General features: G+C 33.7%; 1 protein-coding gene and 2 pseudogenes across 1 annotated transcript; all 3 read left to right on the top strand.

Annotated features, from left to right (window-relative positions):
* The first annotated feature begins 248 nt into the window (after nucleotides 1-248).
* On the top strand, nucleotides 249-1,619 carry LOC116131858 (annotated as a pseudogene).
* Nucleotides 1,620-13,965: 12,346 nt separating this feature from the next.
* Nucleotides 13,966-15,512, top strand: LOC116131909 (annotated as a pseudogene).
* A 5,163-nt stretch (nucleotides 15,513-20,675) lies between these two features.
* Nucleotides 20,676-21,685, top strand: LOC116131907 (probable BOI-related E3 ubiquitin-protein ligase 2). The gene is made up of 3 exons (XM_031417562.1): nucleotides 20,676-20,783; nucleotides 20,867-21,056; nucleotides 21,128-21,685. Exons 1-3 carry the CDS (start codon nucleotides 20,746-20,748, stop codon nucleotides 21,683-21,685), a joined length of 786 nt encoding a protein of 261 aa, XP_031273422.1. The 5' UTR covers nucleotides 20,676-20,745.
* Nucleotides 21,686-24,563: the final 2,878 nt, after the last annotated feature.

Genomic DNA, 24,563 nt, shown 5'->3' with positions numbered 1-24,563 from the left:
TTTCCTTTTTCTTTTACTGCAATTGTTACATTTGCTATGATATTCCTTTGTTATTTTGTTGTGCAAACATGGAGATAAGAATGCTGATTTCCAAAGTGAAAACTAATGTTTTTTTATTTCCTTACCAAATATATTAAACCTCGCTGTCTTTAATAGAATTTCTTGAATCATATTAACAGATTGTGGGAGAAACGCATGTGATTGGATATTTGTTCATTCTGGTTTGTGGGTTGTGTTGCAGGTTAAGAATGCCAAAGGTTAAGACTACCGTGTCCAGTATCCGGAGGGGTGGGAATTAATTGAGCCTACACTTCGTGGAATTACAAGCCAAGATGAGAGAAGGTTTTTGTTTCCTTTTTAAGAGAAATTATCTACATTCTTTCGAGATAACTTAAATTCCATTGCATCTGTGTTTTTGCAATAATTTCTATAACAATGGTTGCTATAAAATTTTAGATACTGAGGCGCTCCATAATAGTATTATCTAATTTTTCATTTTCTGAACTTGTGAAAATAAAATTGATATGTTTATGTTTTGGACAGCGGAGAATGATACACATGATGGCAAGAGAAATGTGAGACGTATGGCCTATATTAAAATAGCACATCAGAAGAGCCGCTATGTTTTGACCTTTATCACCGAAGGAAGGAATATCTAAGGAGCTTTATGAGTTCTGTTTGGACCAAGGCTACGCTGACCGTAATCTTATGCTAAATGGAAGAAGGTTTGTTCATATCTCTATCTTAAACTGTGAAGGTGTGTTTGTCGGTTCTTCAGAGTCAGACCATATAGTTTATATCTTTAAATCTCTGAACAGGCTCGCTTGGGTAATATGAATGAACTATGGAAAGGATTATTGTTCAATTTAAGTTGTGATAAACATATATGTCTGAAATTTTATTCAATTATATACGTTTTACTTTTATTATTATGATATTTCAAAAGATCAAGGAAATGATACACAAACTATTTTTCCTTCTGCTCATCTGTTTGGTTCTTCATGAGTTGGACCATATAGTTATATCTTTAAATCTCTGAACGAGCTTGCTTGGGTAATATGAATGAGCTATTGGAAAGTCTTTTTGTTCAATTTAAGTTGTGATAAATGTATAATGTCTGAAAATAGAATTATTCAACTTATATGGTTTTTTATTATTACAATATTGACTTGTCGAAAGATCAAGGAAATGATACACAAAATTATTTCCTTTTGCTCATTAAGAAGTTCCCCATTTTCCTTGTTTAACTTGGAAATATTAGAATAGTTTTGTAGTTTCTGATATTTAAGATATATTTTCCGAATTGCAGCCGGGTATGAACGCTTGTGTTGCTTAAGATGCATGCAGCCACGCGATCACAACTTCCAAACAACCTGTGTGTCGAGTACCAAGAATCTTCGGGAGGAGAAGGTTATAGAGTGTGTCCATTGCGGTTGTAAGGGTTGTGCCAGCGGCGATTAATATAACTGATAGAATGATAGATGCCGAGGCTATGCATATTTTGGTTTCAAAATATTGCTCGGTTTCATCTACCTGCGGCTGGTGTTAATCAGTCTTCATCTTTGTCACCAATGAGTTGTATGAATATGAGTAGATACTGTAACAGACCGAATTAGATTAAGTTTGATAAGTGAGATGGACTTCTATTTCTGTAATTTCATTTTAATTGCTTCTAACATCAAAGTAACTTATTGTAAGAGTTGTGCTATGCATAGATTCATATGGTTTAGAATTCCTTGAGAGTCAGACTTTAAAACTAACAATAAGAAAGGTGTATTATAAAATTTTACAGATTTATGTGATATAATGTCAGTGGAATTTCTTGAGGATTACGACATCAAACATGATTTTGTTTATTAATAAAATTATATTGAATTATTAATTTTTTATTAAATATAATATATATATATAATATATATAGATATATAATATTCTATATTATGAGAGAGAGAGAATAATATTACACATACATCATTTCCATACAACATTTCTCATACAACATTAGGTGGCAAGATGTGATTGACTGAAAGATTAATTTTAACTTTAAATTAACCAATCATATCTTGCCACATAATGTTGTATAGGAAATGTTATATAAAAATGATGTATGTGTAGTATTACTTATATATATATATATATATATATAATAGCTTTTTAAATAAATTTATCATGACTGAGCCTCTTATATGCCCATATCTTGATAAATTTTTAATAAGAAAAATCAATTGTATTGAAAAATAAAATGTTTAAACGATTTTTAATATTAGTATTACACCAAAAAAAAAAAAATCCTTTGTATAAATTTAAACCAATTGGTTTAGTTAGGATTAAAAATCTAATAGATACTCATTGATTTTACTTTATTTTTCAAATCCAAAAATATTTGGCTTGGTTTGGATTTAGCGAAATCAATCCAACAATAGGAACGCTCTTAGGAGTGCGTTTGGTTCAGAGAATGTTAGATTACTGGAATCTTATATTACCTTGAGGGGACCGTTTTGTTTGAGATAATTTAATATTACTAGGGTTATGTCATCTTATATTACTTAATTACCATGTTTAGTTGTCAAGTAATATAAGATTCCAATAATCTTGCATTACCAATAGTTGTTACTGTTGGTAATATTGAAGGTAATCTGATTACCTCCATTTTCTTAGGTATTGTAAGATTATTAATGTAATCTTATTTTTGTTACAATTTTATCCCTTATTAATACAAATTTTGGACAATAATGCCCCTGTTTTAAAATCAATTTACATTAATATATCATTTCAATTTTACCCTTGTTCAATTAAGTTTTTGGATAATAATGCCCTTATATTTAAAATAAATTACAGACCACCACCACCACCTAGCCACCACCGTCGACAGCGGGCCAACCATCATGGACCGCTGTCGAAAAGTCATCAGAGTCCTTAAAAATGACCGAGAGTCACTGGGAGGCTTCGATATGGCCGTTTCTAGCCATATTAATGGCCGAAAATGGCCCGGAATAGATTTGGCCGCTAATAGCTATAATAGATCTGGCTATTTTCGACCATATCTGGCTTGATATGGCCGTTTCTGGCCATCAACCGTTTTTGGCCATCAATATGGCCAGAAACGGCCATATCGAAGCCTCGCGGTCACGGTGAGCTACTTACGGCTACTTCCGGCGGTGGTTTGCGATGGCAGCAGGCGGCGGCAGGGGTGGGGTGATTTTGTCATAAATTAGAGTTTTATATAAGCGGGGTGTTTGAGCTAAATCTGAAATATTGGGGGTTAAAATAAATTATTCAAAAATTAATAATAAAAATAATATTATATTAATATTTAAAAAGAGGGCAATTTAATAATTTAAATAACATACCCATCAGTTTATTCCCCCTAACCAAACATATTAATATAGCATACCTACCAACTAACCAAACACATTTTTTAAAAGATTCCCAGTAATCTTTTAAAAGATATTATTCCAAAAGGAGAAACAATAAAGGAAAGTATTTTAGCCCCCACCTAATTGATATTCAGTCTTCACCGCCCATTTTTAAATTTATTTTTTGTTTTGACAAATTTAACCTTAATTTAAATTACTAGAAATAACATTATAATTTCTAAATGCACTTAATACTCTATTTTATATTTTTGTTTTAATTTAACATTTAATCTTTTTTTCTTTTTTTGGGTAATTGGTAATTTTATAAATAATAAAGAATAACAACTAAACGGGGGAACCCCTAATTGAATCGACCCTTGAAAAGAACAAGAAGAATCGAAAACAAAAGAAAACAAAAGCAACTAGGATAAACAATTCTTTACAAGAAAACCTATTTCGAGGACAAAAAACACCAGAGAGGCAATCAAGCAAAATCCTTCACACAAACATCACATCTTCGCAGCTAAAAAAATGAAAACAAATGCTCCATCTTGCAACAACCAAACACAAAGAGCCAGCAACACCAAGCAAATGGTTCAAGCTGACAGTCCACCTCCAAAAACTTGGACAAAAGCTTTTGTAATCTAACGCAAAATTCACATAGCACAAAACAAAGCAAAGAAAGAGAGAATTTACAAGCATTTTCCCCACACCACATTGAAAACCATGTCCCCTAAAAAGCACCCCAACCAATCCTTGCTTTCACTCCCAAAAACCCCACACTTAAGGACCTAACCCAAATCAACCGTATCCATTTCCATCACCACCATCATCAATATAGCAACTAGGAATGTCTCATTCCTCAAACACTCTACGGACTCTAACCAAATCCTTAAATCAAAGGCTAATAAGCTTAAGCCTCACAACACTAAGAATTCAATTCACAACCCAATGATAATTCTTCCTAACATTTTTAAACAATCTTTGATTTCTTTCCTGCCAAATCCCTTACACGATAGTTGCAAGAAGAAGGTGATTAATGATTGATCTAACCCCTTTCCCCTTGAAATTACTAGCGCACCAGGATATTACATTATCCTACGCTCCTACTGGAACTCGAAAGTTATCCTTGGCTTGCACCATCTACCAAACAAAAGAGGAGAAAAGGCATTCAAAAAAGAGATGGTTGTATGAGTCCAAAAGGCCATTACACAAGACACAATTTAAACTCATTGGATCATCCCAAGCACTCATCCGGTCTTGTGTGAGTAATTTACCCTTAATGGCTAACCACATGATAAACGAGTAGCGAGGAATACTCTGGCTAAACCAAATAAGCTGGTACCAAGAAACAATGGATGAGGACGGCAAAAGATCATACCAAGCTTGATTGATCGAGAACTTAACCGATTTACCTTCCAAGGTCTTCGAGACCACCATATCCCTATTACTAGAGGAAGGAATGCAAAAGGCTTGATTGATAACTTGAGGGAATCGCTCTCTAATAACATCCGGCCATGTCCATTGACTATTCGATAAAATCTTGCTCACCATGGATCCTTGGCCTATTCTCGACTCATACACTAATCTGGTTGAGATAAATTCATAAAGAGGACCTAACAGATGCCAAGAGTCATGCCATAAAGAAGTCAACTCACCATTGCCTAAAACATAAACACTGTGTTTTCAAACTTTATCCCTCATATTAAGAAGTTTCCTCCATCCCCAGCTAGCATCCTAAGGGATTTTGAGACCCCAAAAACTCTTTCCATGCAATCTAAACGAGTGAATTCATTTCACCCAGAGAGAGTCCCTACTTGTGATGACATTCCAAAGGTGGTAAGTCATAAAAGCAATATTCCAAGACTTCAAGGGGTGAATGCCTAATCCCCTGCCAGTTTTAAGGCTGCATAAGTCTTTTCAAGCCACTTTAACCTTGCCATTCATAAGCTCGTTACCTGACCATAGAAAAGCTCACTTTTCAAAGGATTTGGATGTAGGCCTGATGCAAGAGCAAACTCCGTCAAAACATCCCTATGGACCTTAGCAGAGAAATAGTCCCTATGACAAAACAAGAAGAGGACATCCGCGAAGCATAAATGGCTTATCCTTTGATTTTTACATCTAAAATGGAACTTAAACCCTTTGTTCTCCCTGATCTTCCTATTAATGATCAAGCATAAGACTTGCATAACAAGGGTAAAGAGATAAGGGGATACGGGGTCTCATTGTCTAAAGCCCCTTTTATCAAGGAAAAAACCATGGAGCTCACCATCAATCAACACTAAGAAGGATGTTGTAGTCACACATTCCCGTATCCAATGAATCATTAGGCTAGGGAACCTGAAACAGCTTAATGGTTTCCATGAGAAACTCCTAGTCAACACTATCGTAAGCTTTTTGGATATCCACCTTGAATGCACAACGAGCATCCTCAGTATCTTTGTGATAATTTTGAAAAATCTCTTAGGTAAGCTTAATATTGTCACTAATTCTTCTTCCTGGGATAAAGGCTCACTACGTCTAATCAATAATATCCTCAAGACAATCTTTAATCCGGTTTGCCACAATTTTGGAGATATACTTATACAACACATTATAGCAGGAGATAGGCCGAAAGTCACTCACAAGAGACGGGACTTCCATTTTAGGAACCAGGGCAATGATACTGGCATTGACTTCCTTGAGCGTCCTCCCACTTCTAAAGAAATCAATCACAACAAAACAAACACCTTTGCCCACTAAATTCCAAGCTACCTTAAAAAATTTAGAATTTAGCGGAATAGCCATCCAGGCCCAGAGCTTTTTCATCCCCCTATAGAAAAGATAACACTTCTAACCTCCTCATCGGTGATTAGCCTAACCATTCTTGAGTAATTAGAATCTAAAACCTACCTATCAAATAAGTCTGGCCACCCCTCAATACAAGAGACAGGAGGAGTCGTACCTAGCAATTGCTTGTAGAATAACATGAAAGCACTCCCCATGTCCCAAGACTCCAAAACACCTCCAGAATTTGACATAATACCATTAATACGACGAGTATTCTGATTGGATCGAAGAGACTTGTGAAAGAATGCCGAATTCTGCTCTCCCACACTTAACCAAAGAACTTTTGATTTCTGCTTCAAAAATCTCTTCTCATCAAGAAGCGCAATTTTAAAAGCTCTTGAAAAAACAACCTCATGGCCACGAAGCTCAGCATTACTAGGGTCTTGATCAAGAGCACCCTGGATCATCTTGACCTCACTCCCAAGGATCTCAACTCGCTTACTCAAATTACCCTGCTTTTAGTTAAGATCTCTCAAAACGGGTTTGATAGCTTTAAGTTTATTAACAATAGAAAACATAAGGACCCCATAAACCTCTCTCTCCCACACCTTAGAAACAATACCAGGGAACTCCTTCTTAAAGGCAAGGTAGTTAAGGAATTTAAAAAGTCAGGGCTTACCAACCGAGAGCTGAGGGAAAGACGTAATAGAAGGGCTTGTAAACTTATCCCAGGAGGCCAAAAGAATGAACTTTCTTAGGGGAATCTAGAAACTAATAGCCCATTACCCATTACCTAGTCAATCTTTTTTAAAACTATGTTGTCCCCATGCAATTTACCATTCCAGGTATACATAATATCTGAATAGCTAATATCTTCAACTTCAATCTCAATACAATCTTTGAAATCAAACATATCTGCCGTTACAAAATTAATACCCCCCCAAAGTCTCACTTGGAAACAGCATGGTGTTAAAATCCCCCAGAACAAGCCAAACATTTTCCCCAATCCTAGAGTTATGTTGCCTCAGATTATCCCAAAGCTCTCTCCTACCCAAGATGTCATTTTCAACATACACAAACGATGCATAAAACCAATTATCACCACTAATTTCTCGAATCTTGTAGTGAAAAACTTGATCAGTCATTCCTACAACATCAATGCTATAAGTCAGCAGATCCCAACCAACAACAACTCTACAACCCCTAAAGCCATGAGCAACATTAAAGATCCAATTCCAATCCCTAAAAATACCATAAAAAATGCGACTAATATTAGGACCGACAACACAAGTCCCTAATGGAGAACATAAGGAAAGTCTCTTCTCTCCTTAATAAAAGCTCTAACTTCCCTCTGCTTAATAGTTGTTTGATTGACGAAAATATAATATGAGCAATGGGTTTGGAAACTGTGTTGATAAGATTGATAATTATTGAAACCTTTTGTTTTATTTTAAATATGTGTTTGATTGATGAAAACATAATACTAATATTATGGAAAACTTAACGGAATAAATATGATTCTGACAAAAAGAAATGAAGTTGAAATTAGGAAATTGGGAGAAAAAATGTGTCAAAAGAAAAACCTAATTAAGTTTGAAATTTGAGAAAATAAACGTAATTAAGCTAAAAGGATTATTTTTGGTATTAAATGGAGTTTAAAGAGAATTTTTTAAATTACAGAAGAGGTGTAGTTAGCCGTAGAGGTGAAAATTAATTAGATGGGGGATTGAAAATCACTCTCAACAAAAAAAAAAAAAAAAAAAGAAAGTTGTTTTGTCATAGGACCTGCAAAACAAAGTAGGTCCAATTTTGAATAAAATGGGCTGAGGTTCACTACTTCAAATAAGAAACAGGTTGAATGGATTCTCTGAAGCTTATAGGTTTGGGCCCAACAACGCTAACCATTTGGCCCAACCATTCTTGCTCTATGAATTTCAAAAGAGGCATGTTGAATTATGATGAAAATATGATTAAATTTTGACCCTCATTTAAGAGCTCTAATTGATTGTCCCGTATAACTATTTCTTCTCTATGATATTTCATAATTAAATTATTAGGTCTCTATAATATGTGTATGATTTTGATTAGGTATATAAGCATGATCAAGAGAATGAGGAAGCAATAAATAATGCAGTGAAATAATAATGGGTTCCCACATGTTTTATTTATATGGCTAAAAAAACATTAAATTTATGGATTCATATCTCTTTCTGATACATCTCCATCAATCTAGTAGTTTAAATAAGCTTACTATTTATGGAGAAATTTACTTTATCCAGCTTCTTATCTGTTAGTTTCACTGATGCGATGTTATATCAATATGACAGAATGATTAAATTTTGGTAGAGTTAATCTCTTCTTCAAGTAAATAATTATTTTCACAAAATGAGAGGGCCTGTAAATAAATCAAAATCAATAGCGTTGTCATCTTCTTCCAGAAAAGCTGGTGGTGATGATGATGCCTCTGTAAAGAGAAGAAGTTGAATTTGGAGTGTTGTTAGAGCCAAGACAAAAACATTTGCTGAAAGGCTTTGATTGGCCATAATCATCCCAAAACAAGATGTCCCAACTCCCAATATGCAGCAAACTTCTGAAGTTGCAATTATATACACGGAACATGGCTTGAATCTTCACTGTTATGGGTTGGCTCCATTTGCATTATTTAAAAAGACAGCTAAGACTCTGTGTAATTTTGTTAGCTAGCTATTTGCCAACCAGATGTCCCAATTCAACTAAACCCAATTAATTTTCTCAACTGCCTATCAAATATTTCAAAAATCAAAATACCTATTTGGGGAAACAGGCCATATGATAGCTTAATTTACCCTAAATAATTCCCATTAATGGCACATGTTTTTGCCTTAATGGTTGGCCAGAAAGTCTTTCTCTTTTAAGTTTAACTTTGCCACTAATATTGTCAATTGGGTTTGACATAAAACTAACCACATGATGATTGCAAACTTTACAAGATTCAATTAAGATGGCTGAGTGGCATTGACAAGAATTGACTTAATTATTAATTCTTAATTACTAGTTTATTAAGTGAAAGTATTAAAAGTTAGGCATACTTCCATGGAGGTTGTATTCTATTAGAAGAAGACATCTGGTTCAGGAGACATCTCTGTAAAGAAGTGGACAAATGACTCTTTGCATTCCACCATTCTTGGTTGCTTCTTTTTTAGTTCATTTAATATTTAAGAATAATATGGGAAATTTTTTAATGAAATGACTTTGCTTTCAAAAATAAATATATTGTTACTGTTAGCAAGTCAACTACACACATTTCGGGTAATCAAACTAACATCAAATATAAATAAATTTATTTAAATAGATAACTTATAATAATAACATTATTAAGCTATGTTTCATATATCATGTGCTTTGTTAGTTTAGTTTCAGGCATGCATATATCATAAAATGGAGGTTTATATGTCACGTTAATTTATTAAATTACAATTTTTTTTTTCTTTTTTTAATTCATTATCCATATCGATTTAGATGATATCCCTTCGTACCTAATATTAAATTAAAGTTCTTCTGTCTCAGAGTTTAAATTAATTGTAAGAGAAAGAACAAAAAGTAATAAATGAGGCGAGATGGATGAGGGACCAATTCTATCCAAAGAACAGCGTTGATTAATTTGACAGAGTTCTTATACATGCACAGATGTTTTTTAAAGGAGGGTTGCCATCTATATCTTCCAACAACCAACTTCGCAGCTTGGATATAGCTGGAGGACACCACGCCACGCCCACCAAACCAATTACACTTATCAATTGGTGTTATCAGATATATATTATATCATATTCCTACAGTATAAACATGTCAAACCCTCACTGAATGCTAAATCCAACTCCTATTTTCTGGTTGATTCCTGATTCTGCAGAGTGCAGACTGCCATGGAGCAGATGAAGAAGAAGAAGAAGTGAGTGGCATGAGTGGAAAGCATATGTATGCATGTGGTGAAGCCACATGAAGAGCCCATGTGGAGTGGAGCCATTGATTTTAATGAGTTGTTTTATGTATGTATTAATAAATCTTTTCTATTTCTGTCAAATATAATTATAATAATATGCTTTCCGTCTTGTTGATATGTGATTTTGATATCAAGATTGACACGTATAAAGTGTTTAAAAAAGTTTTAAAAATTACACGTGAATGATTATAAGAGTTGATTATGATATAGAAATTATATATATTTGTAGAAACATAAATAATAGATTGACAAAAAAAATTTTTATAGTGATTCGGATGCTTAAAGTGAATCATACATTCACTATTATTTTATTATTTTCTGACTATTTTTTGGTATTATCTGTAAGACATACAAAAATAGAAAAATGCTTCATTTACCGAGAAAAAATAATGATTGAAACACTCGTTTGTGTCCAGTCTCCTCTTTTATAAAGAGAGGTGTCCATTTATACTTTTAAAGTTAATGTAATGAGTGTTTTTGCAAGTTACCTTGACACGTAGGGATCACTTCTTAATCTTTATCTTAAAATGAGATAGGATTAATATAAAATATCTCTTTAAAGTGGTTTGAGTTTTGACAACTAATACCACCTTATCTTTGATTGCTTGTTAAATTCTAATTAGTGATGCTCTTAACAGCTCTCCAAACCCTATTTCTCAAATCTTTTCTTCCTTCAAACACGCGGTCTGCGAATCTTTTGAGCTCTTTTAAAATTATTTAGGTTCATTTTCTGTCTGAACCTTGTTAGCCTAACCAAAGCCAAGGGCTATTGTTGTACTTTTCTCAATGTTCAGGAATATTTTATAAAATTAACATATGCAAGATATGTCATATCATTTCTATAGTAAGTTAATTAAATGTTGGTATGTACATACATGATTTATGTTTACTAATCATGTTTTAATTCAAAAAAAAAAAAAAAAAGGTCTACTTTGAAATCCATCTGATTTTAGCCAAATCTCTTCTATCCCTTAACAAATTTTTTGTTATTTTCGTTTTCAGTATTGGAGTTTGAACGGACCATAATTACTGTAGCAATAACCAGAAATAATTTATTTAATTAAGATTAAAGTAGAGAACGTAAAATTTGTATTTTCTAGGAGGAATATACTTATGGGATTTTGGAGAATGTCCTCCACTTGTATTATAAAAATAATCATATTTTAATTGAGCTGTAATCCAATTTTCTATTTAGAAAATAATTTATTATTCTTTGTAATCAATGTATTTAACGTTATTTGGAATTATATATCAATTGATCAATATGTTTATGTTATAATTTTGAATTGTTACAATCATTTATCGTGTATAAGTTGAGTAAAAAGATGTATATATAAAAATACTATATATGTTGCTTGGATATCGAAAAGGGTAAATGTTTTTTTTAGTTTTATTCAATTTTGAAATGTATTTGGATTAAATTATATATAATATAAACCAACATTAGATATTTATAGTGGTAAAATCAATCATGTGGTGACTATCAACATCAAAGCTCGACCAAGTAATAAGATAGTCAAAATGAAAATAAAGGAGGGTTTACCAACTAATACAATAATTGTAGCGGTTTCATCGGTGTTTAACTCCTGATTTACAGCAAAAATCTCGAATTCCCAAACAATGGTTGAAGGCTTGATATGATAGCGTCTGCGTCCCCACCTTAGATTTCGTACTTTGTAGTAGTAAAACTTCATAATTATTACACCATCAAATTTTCACTCTTTTACGTGTGGGGTCTTTTGTTTATGTCTTTTTTATATTTGGGAAAGGTTTTGGACATACAAAAAGATCAAGACTGATGTTTTATTTTAAAATAAGGTTAGAAAAAAAAAATATATTATTAACCTATGAGATTGAATAAGTTACGAAATCTTACTCGGACACGAGCTTGAAATTGTAACAAGCGCGTCGAGTTTAATGAATCCAAAATTTTACTCAACTCAACTCGTTTATACCCTAATTCATGATTTACCAATCACTTGTTTTAGTTGAGCAAGTCTCAAATATTAAAATTATATCTCAAATTCTATACTTAAATAGGTGAATCTGACCTAGATTTATCTGTTTAATCCATCCTTTAGTTTAAAATTTTAGCAACATATAACCAATAACAAAATTTTGAAAGTTTGAAGAAGTGAAAAGAGAAAAAAAAAAATGGTAACAAAAAGATGATAATTTATGGGAGATGCAAGAGAAGAAGGCAGAGCCAAAGAGAAAAAGCCAAAAGTGTAAGGGGAGAGAGAAATAAAACTGATAAAAAAATTGGACATAGTGGAAATGGGTCAGTATATTGCCGTCTCTGTTCCATATTTCAATGTCCATAAAAATTTCAACATGTTTTCAATCATATTATTCTTTTTCTGCTCCTCGATTCAATCAAACCCTAACCCAAAAAAGTTTTCAAACAAAAGAAAATAAAGATAAAATTTCATAATTCAACCCACACCACCGCCACAGATTTAGGCACATGAATGAATTTACCACTTTAATTTTTAATTTTTTGTTTATTATTAAGACTCTTGAGTCCCTCATTTTTAGTAATTTTAAACACCCTCTAAGTTTAAGATCATGCCCCCTCATCTTCTTGGAGAACCACAATGGAGCACCATTATAATTACGGTAAATAAAAATAAAAAAATCTTAAGGGTATGGTGTAAAAATACGAAATACCCCTTAAATGGTGACTTTTGAACGGCGCAATTTATGTTCCATAGTTGGATATACAAACCCAATTGATTTATAATTTATTTAAAGTTTATGTTAAGCGTGTGACCATATATAAAACTGATTTGAACACAACTTGATTTAATTGGGATTAGGGTTATTGTGTGTTGCGTGATTTTGACACCAATTACCAGCACGTGTGAAATGCTGAGCTGACGCACAACACAAGTGAATGGGAGATTGGAGGATGTAAATAATGGCAAGACAAAGTTTAAAGTGGTTTGGATGCTGACCAAGTAAATCCTACGTCCACTGATATTGTATTGATAATTAAAGGATCAGTCGCGGCTTAGCGAGCTGATGAGAAGACAAATCTGAGATATATATATATATATATATAATAATATATATATATATTATATATTATAATATATATTATATATATATATAGAAGAGATAGCTAATCAAGGTAATGAGCGAATCCCACACAGAGAGAAAGCGCTCTATTTATAGTGGGATACCATTGAGGTAATTATTACTGAATCTGTAAAAAGGGTCAGGTTCCGTGCAAATCTTCTTTTACGTCCTGTATTCACACCTCGCGCGATCCTCCTCGCTTAGTAGGATTGGACACGTGGATGACCTCTAGCTTTTCGTCATTTGGCCGCACCACCACTTGATAGTCGCATGCTGCTCACACCACATGCCGTGGTGTCGGCCTGAATGGCTACGGATCTGCCATGACCTTACCAATTGGCGCAGCCGGACTCTACGTCGCCCCTACTTTTTCAGCATAAACTTGGATTACTAATTTGGGTTAGTTCAGATTTGGCTCCAAAGTCAAGAATTACACGAGCGAGCACTCCCTCTTTTCAGGGCTTGTGACAACCTAGAAGGTGATGATTCTTAAAATCTAAACGGGTGTAGACTAATACAATTGTAGAAAGATCAGAAATGAGCGTTTTATACTGTATTTTTTCTAACCAATATTACATGGTCTAGACCCCTTAATTTACTTTGCATCCACACCCCCAAATGGATTCAGATTAAATTTAACACTACTTAAGCCCCCTCCTCCTACACTTTTCCTCATCACTCTGTTTCTTCTCTCTCTCTCTCTATACTGTAGCTCTGACCCTGCAAAATCAACTTTCTTTCTTTGCTACTACTTTTTCTCTTCTGAACTAAACTATTCAAATGCTTTGTGTTTCTGCAAAAAATGCTTCCTCTTTGGATTCTGCTTCTGGGCATCTCTTTATGGTGTCAGCAACAATGGGAGCTCCCCAAAGGCCTGTGGATGTCCCTTGGCAGAAACTACGCGCCCACTTGGGCTTTGGATCACATTAAGTACTTCAATGGCGCTCTGAATTCAGCTTCTCCTTGACAAATACACTGGTATCTTCATTTGTAATTTTCATTTCATGAAGCCTTGTTGATTAATGTTATTTAACATTTGAAAATGTGACTTGGAAATAAGGTACTGCCTTCCAATCCACAGGATCTTACTTGTTTGTCACTTCAGTATGCAATCAAACTGGTTCCTGGGATCTCAGGAACTGTTACTGTCTTTTATGTGTGTTTGTTTTGTTTTATTTATCTTCTTTTAAAACAAGCATTTATGTTTTTTATCTTGTGTTGTGTATCATCAATTGCAGCTTTCTCTCAAAACTCAGAGCATGATGAAATAGTTTTGAGTTCTTGGAACAGAACCGCCCAGCATACATTTTGCAGCAAAGTTTCACGGGGTCGGGTAACAGAGAACCAAGGTTTACCTTTGGTTTGACCCAACCAAAGGTTACCACTCCTACCTGGTTCTCTGGAATATGTATCAGATTGTGGTAATTTTTCAACTCTCCGTTTCTCATTATTCCATCATTAGTCTGTCACAAGAGAAAAAAAAAAAAAAAACAAATTTGATATGTGTCTGACATACTTTAAAAACGTTCATTTGAGCAATAAAGGTATTCTTTTATGATACAAAAGAAATGTGTGTATTTTTTTTTTCTCTTAATTTAAAATAAGGTAATAACCCGTTATTTTGATAGTCGTGAAACTATGTGTTTTCCTACTATGACACATGAAAATTTTGAAAAACAAATCTTTTGTGAACATTTCTCCCTATGTGTTGGCTATTTAATGTCACACTGTACCTATTCTAACCGTTAAAGCTGAAGTTGGGTAGACAAATCATGATAAATTGAACGCCTGTTTAAATATTGGGCAGCGTAGCTGTGGAGCATTACTTCTAACAAAGATGACATTTGGTTGATTCCATTACAACTTCCACTGTCACATAAACTTTGATACGTAATTTATCAATACGACCGATTTGCTGATGTGTTGATTGCCTAAACAAACGGTTCGTTGTGGATGACCTCCCATATAGAGCTTCAAAAACTGCAAAGATTTGGGGTTCGTTTTCCCTTAAATCAACCAATGAATCACTCAAGTTTATGAAATGCCGATGATTGGCCACAAGGGAGGGCTGGAGAAACTGTTGTGTCCAAAGCTCCATTCATTGCTTCATATAAATTTTCCATGTTGATGGGTGTGAGGCCGCTCAGTGTGGACCAAATTTGCGCCACTCAGGGCAGCGTTGGTGGGATCAGAAGGAGTTTCAGGATCTTGACTCTTACAGTACAGAAGGCTCTATTGGTGCGCAAAAGATGTCACCATCTACAACTTGCGCTGACCGTTCAGATTCCCACAATGCGCCTGAATGCAAGAGAGACAGAGATGTTTAAGAATTTTGCATTCCTGTTATGATCTTATTAAGATGCATGATTCTTTAATCATATTAATTGTTAAAATTTTATTATGTGGTGATATATATGTGTATGTTTCTAGCAGAGGCTATAGCTAAAGACTAGATGCTATTGCCCCAATGATTGTCTGCTTTTATGGTTATTCTGTTTGCTATTGTATCTCTACAACAAATTATGAAATAACTTGAATCTATATATCCTCTAATGTTGTTTGCTTCCAATTAGTGTTTTTATGTAAAGCTTTCATGCTCATGCACGTGCCCTCAATTATTACGCCACATCCACCTTTTAATGTTGTTTAATTGATGCTATACACTACCGCTCCTTATCTCTTCCATCAGTACTGTGTACGTTACTGCGATCCCTTAATCTTAAAAAAATACATATACAGCGAGACGTGGATTGTTAAAATACAATTTTAATCAATTTCTCATATAAAGATTGGTGTTATCTTTTAGTGATCCACACAAAATATGATGTTTGTAAAAAAAAAAAAAAAAAAAAAAATTGTTGGTATAAGTTAAAAATTGCACAAGATCCTCCTAAAGTCAGCCTGATGGAGTTTGTTTCATAAGAAAATCAGCTGAAGCACATTTTAATGCAATCACCCCAAAGGTGAGCCTGACGATTGTTAATGCAATCAACCCAAAGGGTTAGCTTGACATAAAAATGTTATTTTTAATTAAGTTTTTGGGTTCAACATCTTAGAACTATCTACTTCTAGTTATGATTAACTTAGAACATTGATTTGTAACGTTCTGGTCTTAGGAATTAGTCAAGTGTGCACAAATTATTTCGAATCCGTCATAAAAAAAATGTTAAGGCAACAGAGGTTAATGAAAGCCCAAAATTTTGTCCTCTAATTATCCTATTTCTCCTTCAACCTCTGCTAAATGAGGGGGTATATCCAGTACTTACACTGCGGATTTACACACTGGCCCTGGGCTCAAGGGTATGCAATTATCTTTGCAAATGTTTATACAATGCAAAAGATTATTGATGCTGTCTATGGAAGCAGCTGATTGATGAAATCAAAATTGTAAAGCTAGGGCTCCACAGCCATCACAGATTGTGAAGATTCATCAGTCAGTTCAAGTTTTTTTCAAACATCTATGTACCACCAGACCCAAATTACAAAAAGTCTTGGGGTCCGTTTCTCTCTTTTATGAGATAACATAGATAATAGATATTGTCAGCTAAAAGGCTCCCCCAAGGTAAAGCTCTTCCCTTTATCAAATGAATAGAAAGACTCTTCTTCATCTTCATTCACCAACTTTGGGCCCTTGCCTCTTTTGTCTGCTGTTACAATGAATCTGTGACGGTGCTAATGGGACTACTGACTACTGAGTCGTGTAAGAATAAACACCAATGTATTTCTTCATTTTAGTATGAAGTAGGCCAAGCAGTGTGAGTACATTATTGTGTAAGTTAACAAAAGAGAAAAATTTCAGTAGGAGACTCAGAAACACACCACACAACACACCGCTGCCTCATTAGAGGCAGCTTGTGTCGTTCTTGAAATGTGGCACTGCCCTCTTGAAAATGAGAAAAAAAAAAAAATTAATATTTTGCTATAATAATTACTCATAAACCCACTTGAGAATTTGAATTTGAAAAATCCTACATTTATTATTTATACGTGATTGTATTCGTTTATAGTTTTTTGCATCTCCTTGACGTTTTAGGTGCACATAAGATTTAAAAGCAACATTGTGTTTTATTTGAGCGGTCCATTTGAATTTGATGCTCTAGGATGAAAACATTGGGAAATTAAAGAATGATTCTTAAAGCAAGGCAAGGTTTATGCATGGGGTCTTGAGGGTCAGAATCATAATTTGCAAGCAGAAATGCTGCGTCTGGCCAATGAAGTCTCAATGGTAGAACTCCTTTTGATATTGATAATGTTGATCTTTCAGGCTTGGAAGTGTGTTGAAATATGCAAAACATATTGTTTTAAAAGCATGAGATAAAATAAATTGTAAATGTCGTTTTTAGCAGCTTTGTATGTTCATGTGTTGAAACCAGTCTGAAATTTTCGACAATCACAAACAACATTTAAAACATTGACCACACAAAATATCCACATTAACAGTATTTCTTTGCTTGTACTCAAGGAGAACAGGATCAATGAAGATTAATTATAAGAAAAGGGGGTAAAATAATTTATATAAGCATTATAACCCTCATAAAAGATGAATTTTCGACATAATAGACGCTGCACACACGCATTGACGTTGTTATATGTGTTTCATATTAAGGCCTAAGCGATTAATTGATTAAAGATCTACACATCCATTACACATGACAAATAAGATGAACTTCTTATTGATTCTAGCTGTGTTTGTCAGTAGGTTGACATTGGGGTCAAATGCTACGGATAAGCATTGTCGAAGATGAATGGTAAAAATTGGCATTGGCTTTCACCCTTTTCTTCATTTGCCTTTGTCTACAAGTCAGATAAAAGTACGAATTTCTACAAATTTAACAATAATGTGCCTGGCAGCATCATCGTTCATGAAATACGTAATATAGAGCCATGTCCTTATCCTCTATACCCAAAGAATTAAAAGACGGGAACAGTGCCATATTTTATGAGAACTTGAACTTTTGGTTGGTGGGTATCTTTCAGTTCACTGCTATATTACAAAGATAGTTATGATAGTCAAGATTCGTTCACCCACGTTAGAGATAAATTTTTCTGAAGGGACCAGAAGTGGGAGCCTGGTAGAGAGCACATGCTATATTTGTACAAATCATCACCCAACTTGCTAACTACGTATTATTCAAGATATGCCTAATTATGGTCATGGTTGTGACTGCTTCACTTCTCTTTACCCACTCCTCTCTTTCTTTAAATTTCCATATTTTAAATAGTTCATTATTATCCTATGTGTCGACACGTTTAGATCATTCATTCGGATGTGACATATATTTATTGGTTAAGCACGTATGTTCTTGATACATTAAGATCTTTTGGAAAAAAAAATATAATACTCCATTGTCTCCAGATTGATAAATAATTCTTACAATGAAGTTTGTATTTACCCTTGGGGTTTAGTCACTATTGTGTGCTATTTGGATGAGTTGTTATGTTCAGGGTCGTCTCTGAACATTTGTGATCCAAACAGAGTTACTTTAGGCCTCCATACATAAGCATATATTAATTTTTGTTTTTTTTTTTTTTTGTTTGTTGCCTTTTGAGATGAAAAATCACTAGGAGAGGTGAACAACAATCGGCAGGCTAACAAGGTTAGGTTGGTGGGGGGTTTTGAAGAGTAGATGTTGGAGAAGTGATGGGTGGTGAAATGGGTTTCCAATAAGATTGATAAGAAAAGGCTTGAGAAGTCACGATCCAAAAGGTATCGATGGCCGGCGATTAGCAGAGTAAACGGATAAGGTATGATAAGAGTTTTGGTGAGAGGGCTGAGGGGAGGAAAATGGTGGTGTCGGGGAAGGCCAACAATGTCAAGTACATGCCAAAAAGGCTGGAAATAGCTATCGTGTGGTGGAGTTGAGTTGCGAGATTCATCAAAAATTAGTCAAATCGAGAGCTATCTAGGTTGGGAAATGATAAAATGATGATTTCGGTTGATTTTGGTGAGAAAATCGACCAGAACCAAAATTGACCGAAATCAACTCCAAACCACTAGCGGCAGAAGAGGGCTGGAGATGATTTATGTGAATGTCAAACTTTGGGATTGAATTGGAGGTGAGTAATTTGAGATATGTAAATGACTATTTTAGTCTTCCATTGTTAAAAGAGATTCAATGTGTTCATTTCGAGGTGTAAACTAGAATATATAAAACTAGAGGTACAAACTTGCTATTTTGTTAAACTTTGGGTGGGAACATATGTAAAAAGTTTATAATAAATTTGGGCTTTTATGGCTTTTTTTTGGGGACCCCTTGACTTAGATGAGAAATTATAAACCATTTTCATTTTTGTAAAATATTCAAAAAAAAAAAAAATTATAAAAAATTTGGGCCCCCATTTTTTTGGGGCCTTAGGCAGGTGCCTCACCTGCCTACCCCTTAAGCCGGCCCTGGTTATGTTAACAATCTATTCTTACAAACTTTTTTAACAACTAGTTGAGTTGACATTGTCACGTTAGTAACACCACATCTAAAGCATAAAATGATTTTGATTAGATCAAAGAAACGAACAGTCATTCCTTATATAAGGAACGACTATTCCTCAAGGAATAATATTGTTCTCCAAGGAAAAACCATAGTTGTTCCTTGAGGAACAAGATTGTTCCCTATGGTTGTTTCTCAAGGACAAACATTTTTTATGAATGAATAATTATTCTTTATGAAGAAACGGTTGTTTCTTTGTAGGGAACGACTATTCCTTCTAAAGGAATAACCATTTGTTTCACATAATGCCTTGGGTGTTGGGAGCTGATGTGATAGTGTCAATCTACTGACACGTTAGGGTTGTAAGATAAAACTATAAATTTAGGTTGTAATCGTAGCATTTTTCAATTTGGATATACCTCCTCATTGTAATAATTATCTAGAAGAAATTGAAAGTCGAGGATAGAATCTAGACTCTTAAAACTAGGACAATATCAAAGGAGAAAGGTATTAACAATTATGTAAATGTTTGTTAAATTCAAGAAAGATAAATCACAGTATTTAAAACGCACGGTTTAGACCATATTTGACCAAAACCTCGTGAATAAAGTCTTTCTCTCCTTACAATTATGTGAATATGTAACTTTATTTATTTATTATTATTATTTTTGATATCCAAGATGTCTAGGCCAACTTGCATATACCTCAACTAATTCTTCGAAACCTTGAAGTTAACGGTCAAGTAAGCCTCTTGAGTAAAATACCCAAAAATCTTAAACAAACCGCTAAACTTCTTTAATCGCTGACTCATGTATTGCCATTCCCATAGCTTTTTCTGTTCATTCTTTTCTGGTCATTCCCATACCTTTCTTAATTATACTCCACCGCTCTTTAAAATAAATAATTAATTACCTGATCTGATGATGATCAAAGTCCAAGATGAATGTATTAATTAATTTATCTAACTACATGAACAGAATAGGGTTAGATTCATGCTAGTTAATTACTGTTGGGGTCTCTATGTACTAGGGCTCCTGCAGCTTTACCATTCTCACTTGTATTGATGTGGCATGTGAAAGAGCAGAAAAAATCCGAAAAGATGAAAAATTATTAGTTCACTTCTCTAAGACCACAAATGGCCTTGCACTCTCAACTTCCTCAAATTGCCTTCAGGTTCCTCTCTAGTGTGCTTCTAAATGTAATGATTTTCCGGTTTGTTTATACAAATAATGACTGTTATACTTGTGAAATGGCAGGAGCAATCAGTGGCAGGAATATCAGAAATTGCAACATCAAGTGTTGAGTGAACCGGAAAGTGATTTAACATCATCCTCACTACTCTCGCGCATCACCACCATGCCTGCAGGCTTCTTTGAACCTGATGCAGATCTCCATTCTTATTTCTGCGATCAAAATCTTCAACTCGATGCATTTATTCAACTTCAGGTCAGCTTGATATTCTGTCATTTTCTATAGCATTTACATATATAAATATTAAAAATCTGTCACATATTCAGAATCAGAAGCTCCAAGAAGCGGTGGAGGAGAGCCGAAAGATACAATTGAGGTCGCTGGTGAGGACAATGGAGCAACGGGTGCAGCGAAAGCTTGAAGAAACAGACAGAGAATTGGAGAAAGCGAAGAGAGTGAATGCGGATTTAGAAGAGAAGATCAAACAAATGACTCAAGAAAATCAAATGTGGTTCAACATGGCCAAGAACTATGAATCCACAGTATTCAGTTTAAGGCAGAGTCTTGTGCAGCTTCTTCTGTATAATAATCATGATAAATCAGCAAATATTAACCCAGCAATCGAAGGATTTGGAGAGACAGAAGATGAAGATGACGATGCCGAGTCTCAATTGATAAAACTTGCAGAAAGCAAAGAATATCGGAAAGAAAAGAACAAGAAAGAGTTCAAAAGATTTTGCAAGGGTTGCGGAGGTGGTGAAGTATCGGTTCTAGTACTGCCATGCCGCCATCTCTGCCTCTGCAAAGAATGCGAGTTGCGGCTTCATAGTTGTCCTGTTTGCAATTCTATGAAGAACGCTTCCTTAGAAGTTTATTTGTCTTGATTTATTGTAATTCATCATGTTTACTCTTCTTAACTTTGTGAACCAAAATTGAGCACAATTGTAGCTATGATATATATTATATGTAGGTTAATTATGGTTTTTTCTTTTGAGGTTTAATATTAATTATTATTATTATTATTTTTTTTTTTTTTTTATGAAGCTAGTTTAACGTAAATATAATAACATATTAATGATAATTTGTAAATTAACCCTATTATTTGTAAGGAGGTTTTTAATCTTTTATGAATACCCTTGAGGCGCTTGAGACTTAATTGTTTGAGATCAATCACATTCCGATTAATTTTCGACACATGCCCAATAATTAGGAAAAAAAAAAATACTAAATATTATCCTAAACAAATAGCAATCCTTGTAGAGGATTAATTCTCTATATAATCCTAATTAGATTATAACACAATAAGAACCTGTTTAGCCGAGCTTACAAAATTAGTTTATAAGTTAGTGCTTATAAGGTAATTTGAGTTTAAACATTTAAAATTTAAACAGTTACGTGTTTGATTAGTATTTATAAGTGACTGATAAGTACATTTTATTATAAAATAACTAAAAATGGTACATATTATTTTATCAAATAATAAATTATCTTAACTCAATTTTTTACTATAATATTTTAATATATTTCGATCTTATTATAATTAATATAATTTAGAATTAATAACAAATAATTTATGGACAATATTTTATAAAAATTTATATGAATAGATAAAAGTGGTTGTTTGAAATATAAATTAGGTTATATGATAGAATTTAAATTAAATAGGGTAATGTGGTAATATACTTTGTTAGAGTATTATAAGCCACAAAAAAATTATAACAAACAGGTCAATTTGATTTTAGAACTTATAAGCTGGTTTTAGACAAACACCCCCCTCTTACTCAAAAAGAAAAGAATTACAGGTGAAAAACTGTTTGGTATTTAATGTATTTTTTCTTTTAAATATGTTTTGTTGATATGTGTTGGTAACATTATAAATCTTGGGAGAAAATTTTGAGGTAATTTTGTGGTTATAAATAAACAGGAGTCTATTTTGAAATCTATAATTATCAGTCATGAATTTGAATAGCTTGGTCTTGGTGTATATTAATTAGAATTTAGAACTCACCATGTAGAATGGCTTTATTAATTTCGCAATATTGGTCATGCAAAAGGCCTGAAAGACACATAGATGCCATTTGGTTAGCCACGTGTCTTATTATAATTTACTTGAAAACTCGGCTCAAATGCAAGAATTGTTTTCGTAGGATTTAAAGTGGGCCAGGCCCAATGCTGATTAATTGGGGTTAATTAAGTAAAATATGAATGATCTTAGTAAAGCCCAACTATGAGAGGCCTGGTACCACTACCACCTAGCTTTAGTCAAAAATAAGAATGATCTTAGTCGTTAATCATAGTTTTGATTTTCTCACATTAGAAAAAAAAAAAAAAAAAAAAAAAAAAAAAAAAAAAAAAAAAAAAAATTAATGCATCAAAGGGAACAGCCCATTACAAATTAATGTTACTGACTATTATTAAACTTAATAATACTCAATAACATTAATTGGAAAAATAAATAAGGAAAAAACAAGTAATGCATAATTAATATATTGTTTTGTAATATGTTATTTTAATTTATTTTTGAATGATACTATGGATACAAAAATTATATACAAAGTGACGAGACATCACTACAAGAAATTTAAAAAAAGGTGACGGAAATATTCGTCACAGAAAGTGAAACATTAGTCTTAAAAAGTAATGCAAGACGATAAACCAAATCGTCCCCAAAGCCGCATTACCACAGGGTAATGCCCACGAAAAAACAAATCGTCCCTAAAGCCACGTCATTGGGGGCGAAATACAATTTCATCATTAAAAATTATTTATTTTGTGACAAAATTTTTTGTTCACAAAAGGATAACTATTCGTCCCAAATAATATTGTTGCATCCCCAAAAAAAACAAAACACAATTGAGGACGAAAAATTTCGTCCCTGATTGGGGTCAATAATTGTGGGCGGATGTTTTCATCCTTGTTTGTGTGGTGAATTGGGGACAAAAATTTCATCTTTGATTGTGTCAAGATTTGGGGATAAAATATTTTGTCATTTATTTTATGATGAATCACAACGAGAATTTGTTCTTGATTGAAAATTAACAAATGTATTGATTCTCAAAGTCAAAAAATTCATATGAAACATCTTTTTAACTAAGTAAAAAATATTAATTAATGTCAAATTGATACTACTATAAATCAACAAATAACCAAGTAATAACAAAACATTATATATCTATACATGTATCATAAACACATCCAATTGTAAGTAACATATAAAATATATATATATAGAATCTATTAGCCATTAGTATAAAATAACTATGGATGCGTTTGGTTTATTATTTTGGAAATAATATTGGGTAGTTGGATAGGGGAGTATTACAAGGTAAAATTTAAAAATTTATGAAAAAGCCCATAGGTTTGCTAATTTAATTAAACACCCTAATGTATAAGATGACAAAAACACCTCCACCACCTACAGTGCCAGATTCCGGCGATTCTAGCCACCACCGCTGAAATCTGGTCGAAAAATCGCGTTACGACACAGACCAGTCGGATCTGCGTCGTAACGCGTTGTTATGGCCTTTTCCGGCCAGATCCACCACTGATCTGACCGAAAAATGTCAGATCCACGACTTGTCGTGGCCGCGATGGTCAGAAAAGGCTAAAACAACGGCCATCTTTGGCCGTCATTTTCGGTCAACGACGGCCATTTCTTTGGCCGTCGTTACGGCCAGATCTGGCCTATTCTGGCCAGATCCATGGTAGATCTGGCCGAAAAAGGCCAGATCAGTGAACTTTCGGCCATTTCTAGTCGGCAGG

The sequence above is a fragment of the Pistacia vera genome, unplaced genomic scaffold (assembly GCF_008641045.1).
Source record: "Pistacia vera cultivar Batoury unplaced genomic scaffold, PisVer_v2 Contig246, whole genome shotgun sequence".
NCBI classification, from domain to species: domain Eukaryota; kingdom Viridiplantae; phylum Streptophyta; class Magnoliopsida; order Sapindales; family Anacardiaceae; genus Pistacia; species Pistacia vera.
This window is presented reverse-complemented; position numbering and strand designations above follow the sequence as displayed.